Source organism: Mercurialis annua, linkage group LG7 (genome assembly GCF_937616625.2).
Source record: "Mercurialis annua linkage group LG7, ddMerAnnu1.2, whole genome shotgun sequence".
In the NCBI taxonomy this organism is placed as follows: domain Eukaryota; kingdom Viridiplantae; phylum Streptophyta; class Magnoliopsida; order Malpighiales; family Euphorbiaceae; genus Mercurialis; species Mercurialis annua.
Window position 1 is genome coordinate 43,342,127 of NC_065576.1, and position 2,933 is coordinate 43,345,059.

Sequence of the window (2,933 nt, forward strand, 5' to 3'; positions counted from 1 at the left end):
AAAAACCGCCCCTATCATTTCTAGGGGGCGGTTTTAACCGCCCCTATACGAAAAAATTGTTTTTTTTTTTATTTTTTCCGGCGAAGAGGGTCGGACGACCCTCTTCGACCCCTGGATCCGCCCCTGTCCAATAGTACCACATTAATTTTTCACTTTTTTACCAGTCCACTCTTCTACCACTATTATAGAACGGTCGAGTTGCTTTTTCTAGTGGACCCACAACACAACAAAGTGGGTCCCACACTCGAACAATAAAATAGATCGTGGTCTGGTTTGGTTTGTGTGCAAGCGGCTCTGCTCGTTTTTGTTCTTGTCACTATCTGACACCTGGACCCCACTCCCTCACTCACTAACCATCTCCCTCGATCTCCACACTCGCCACTCACTAACCCACTCACTCACTCACTCGTCTGTTTTTATACACTCACTCGCTCATCATTTCCTCTCTCACATTCCCAACTCGCTCTGTTTCCTCTGCAACTCAGAACCAGACCATGGAGTTCAACTCACCTTCTTCTTTTTCTTTCATCGTCTTCTCTTTGTTCTTGCTCGTTTCCATTTCTAACCTTGCAGGTAATAAACAATCAAATCTTTTTAAAAAAATCCTACATTTGATTTTAAAAAACTGACGTTAATTTTTTTTCATTTTTGTTTGTGCAGATGCAGGTGCAATCGGAGTTAACTACGGAAGAATAGCGAACAACTTACCTTCAGCGGTTAAAGTAGTGCAGCTCTTGAAATCACAAGGTTTGACCAAGGTCAAAGTATTCGACTCCGACCCGGCTGTTCTCCATGCATTGTCCGGATCCGGTATCAAAGTAACCGTCGACTTACCCAACGAGCTTCTTTTCTCAGCAGCCAAACGCCCCTCGTTTGCTTTCTCTTGGGTTAAACGCAATGTCGCAGCGTACCATCCGTCAACTGAAATCGAAGCCATTGCCGTCGGTAATGAGGTATTCGTTGATCCACATAACACTACTAAGTTTCTCATCCCCGCCATGGAAAATATTCACCAAGCTTTACGTAAGCTTAATCTTGACTCTTCCATTAAAGTTTCTTCTCCCATTGCGTTAAGCGCTCTTCAAAACTCTTACCCGTCATCCGCCGGATCTTTCCGAACCGAGTTAATCCAACCCGTTTTTGAGCCATTGTTGAATTTCCTCCGTCAAACCGGTTCTTATCTCATGGTTAATGCTTACCCGTTTTTTGCTTACGAGTCGAATTCTGATGTTATTTCTTTAGATTATGCTTTGTTTAGAGAGAATCCGGGTGTTGTTGACGCCGGCAACGGTTTGCGTTATTTTAATCTCTTTGATGCTCAAATCGACGCCGTTTTCGCTGCTATGTCTGCTTTGAAGTATGATGATATTAACCTTGTTGTAACGGAGACTGGATGGCCGTCAAAAGGAGATGAGAATGAGGTTGGTGCTACTGTAAATAACGCTGCTGCTTACAACGGAAATCTCGTCCGTCGGATTTTAACCGGTGGTGGGACCCCGTTGAGACCACATGCAGATCTAGCCGTTTATCTCTTCGCTCTTTTTAACGAGAATCAAAAGTTCGGCCCCACTTCGGAGCGAAATTATGGACTGTTTTACCCCGACGAGAAGAAAGTTTATGATATTCCTCTCACTGTTGAGGGCTTAAAGAATTACAAAGACGACAGTAACCGCTCGCCGCCGGTTACTGGCGGCCAACAGGTGGCGGCTCCGGTGAGCGGAGGCGTGTCGAAGAGTACTACTGGTAACACGTGGTGCGTGGCGAATCCTGACGCAGGGAAAGGGAGAATGCAGGCGGGTTTAGATTACGCTTGTGGTGAAGGCGGAGCTGATTGCCGTGCGATTCAACCTGGTGCCACGTGTTATAATCCTAACACACTTGATGCACACGCATCTTTTGCTTTCAACAGTTACTATCAGAAGAAAGGGCGGGAGATGGGCACCTGCTATTTCGGTGGCGCAGCTTATGTTGTCACTCAACCCCCAAGTGCGTATCTTAACCTTTTCTAATACATTTTTGCTAACTTGAACATGATATGCTTACGTTAGACATATAGTGTGTTTTATTGTTAACATGCGCTAACCAGTAGACTGAAAGCTGGCCGTGGTCCCATATGCAAGCACGTGACATAACTGACAAGTCATAGGGTGAGAGAATCTTTCTGAGGGTGACGTGGCTTGCATAGATTGGATCACAATGGCCATAAATTTTTACCAAGGAACTTGCACAAAATTGACAATTCAGTAAAATTTAGTACTTATTAATTTGATGATAAAATTAATTTTGTTTGTGTTTTGTTGTTTGCAGAATATGGGGAGTGCGAGTTTCCAACAGGAGCAAATTGACATTAATAATAGTTAGTTCTTTTTGTTGGGTTTATATTAAAATTTTGGGGGGCTTAATGTATTTATTGTGTAGTAGTTGGAGTTGTTAGGTAATTAATTTGGAGGACCGTTATTTGTAATTATAGTAGTAGCTTTTAATTAACAATTGTTTCGTTCACTTTCTATTTATCTGCACAAGGTCTTGACTCTTGTATTGGTTCGTTTCATTAATTCAGATCTTGACTAGTTTGGTTTATGCAACTTTTAAGATTATGTTCTTTATTCTCTTTATCCTATTTTTAAGATATTTAATTTATTTTAACTAAGTATTTAAATTTTGTTTAAAATAATAAAAATTCATTTAGAAAAGAAAATAAAGAATAAAAGAATCATTTTAAACATTGTGAAATATCTAAATTAGAAAAGTACTCCATTGAAACTCACAAACGGGAAAAATCTTTTGTCGGTCTATACTGAAATTATACGTTTTACTCCCTCCGTTCCAATAGAGTTGTCCATTTTGAAAAAAAAAAATTTGTCCACTTTCAAAAAGTAACTAATTTTTACACTCAGTTTTTCTATATTATCCCTATTTAAAATTCACTAATG

The 2,933-nt window shown here is 40.5% G+C and overlaps 1 protein-coding gene across 1 annotated transcript; it reads left to right on the forward strand.

The window, feature by feature from the left end:
- The first annotated feature begins 281 nt into the window (after positions 1 to 281).
- On the forward strand, positions 282 to 2,580 carry LOC126656078 (glucan endo-1,3-beta-glucosidase 14). Its single transcript, XM_050350549.1, has 3 exons — positions 282 to 573; positions 661 to 1,986; positions 2,308 to 2,580. The coding sequence occupies exons 1-3, from the start codon at positions 495 to 497 to the stop codon at positions 2,343 to 2,345; spliced, it is 1,443 nt and encodes a 480-aa protein (XP_050206506.1). The 5' UTR covers positions 282 to 494; the 3' UTR covers positions 2,346 to 2,580.
- Positions 2,581 to 2,933: the final 353 nt, after the last annotated feature.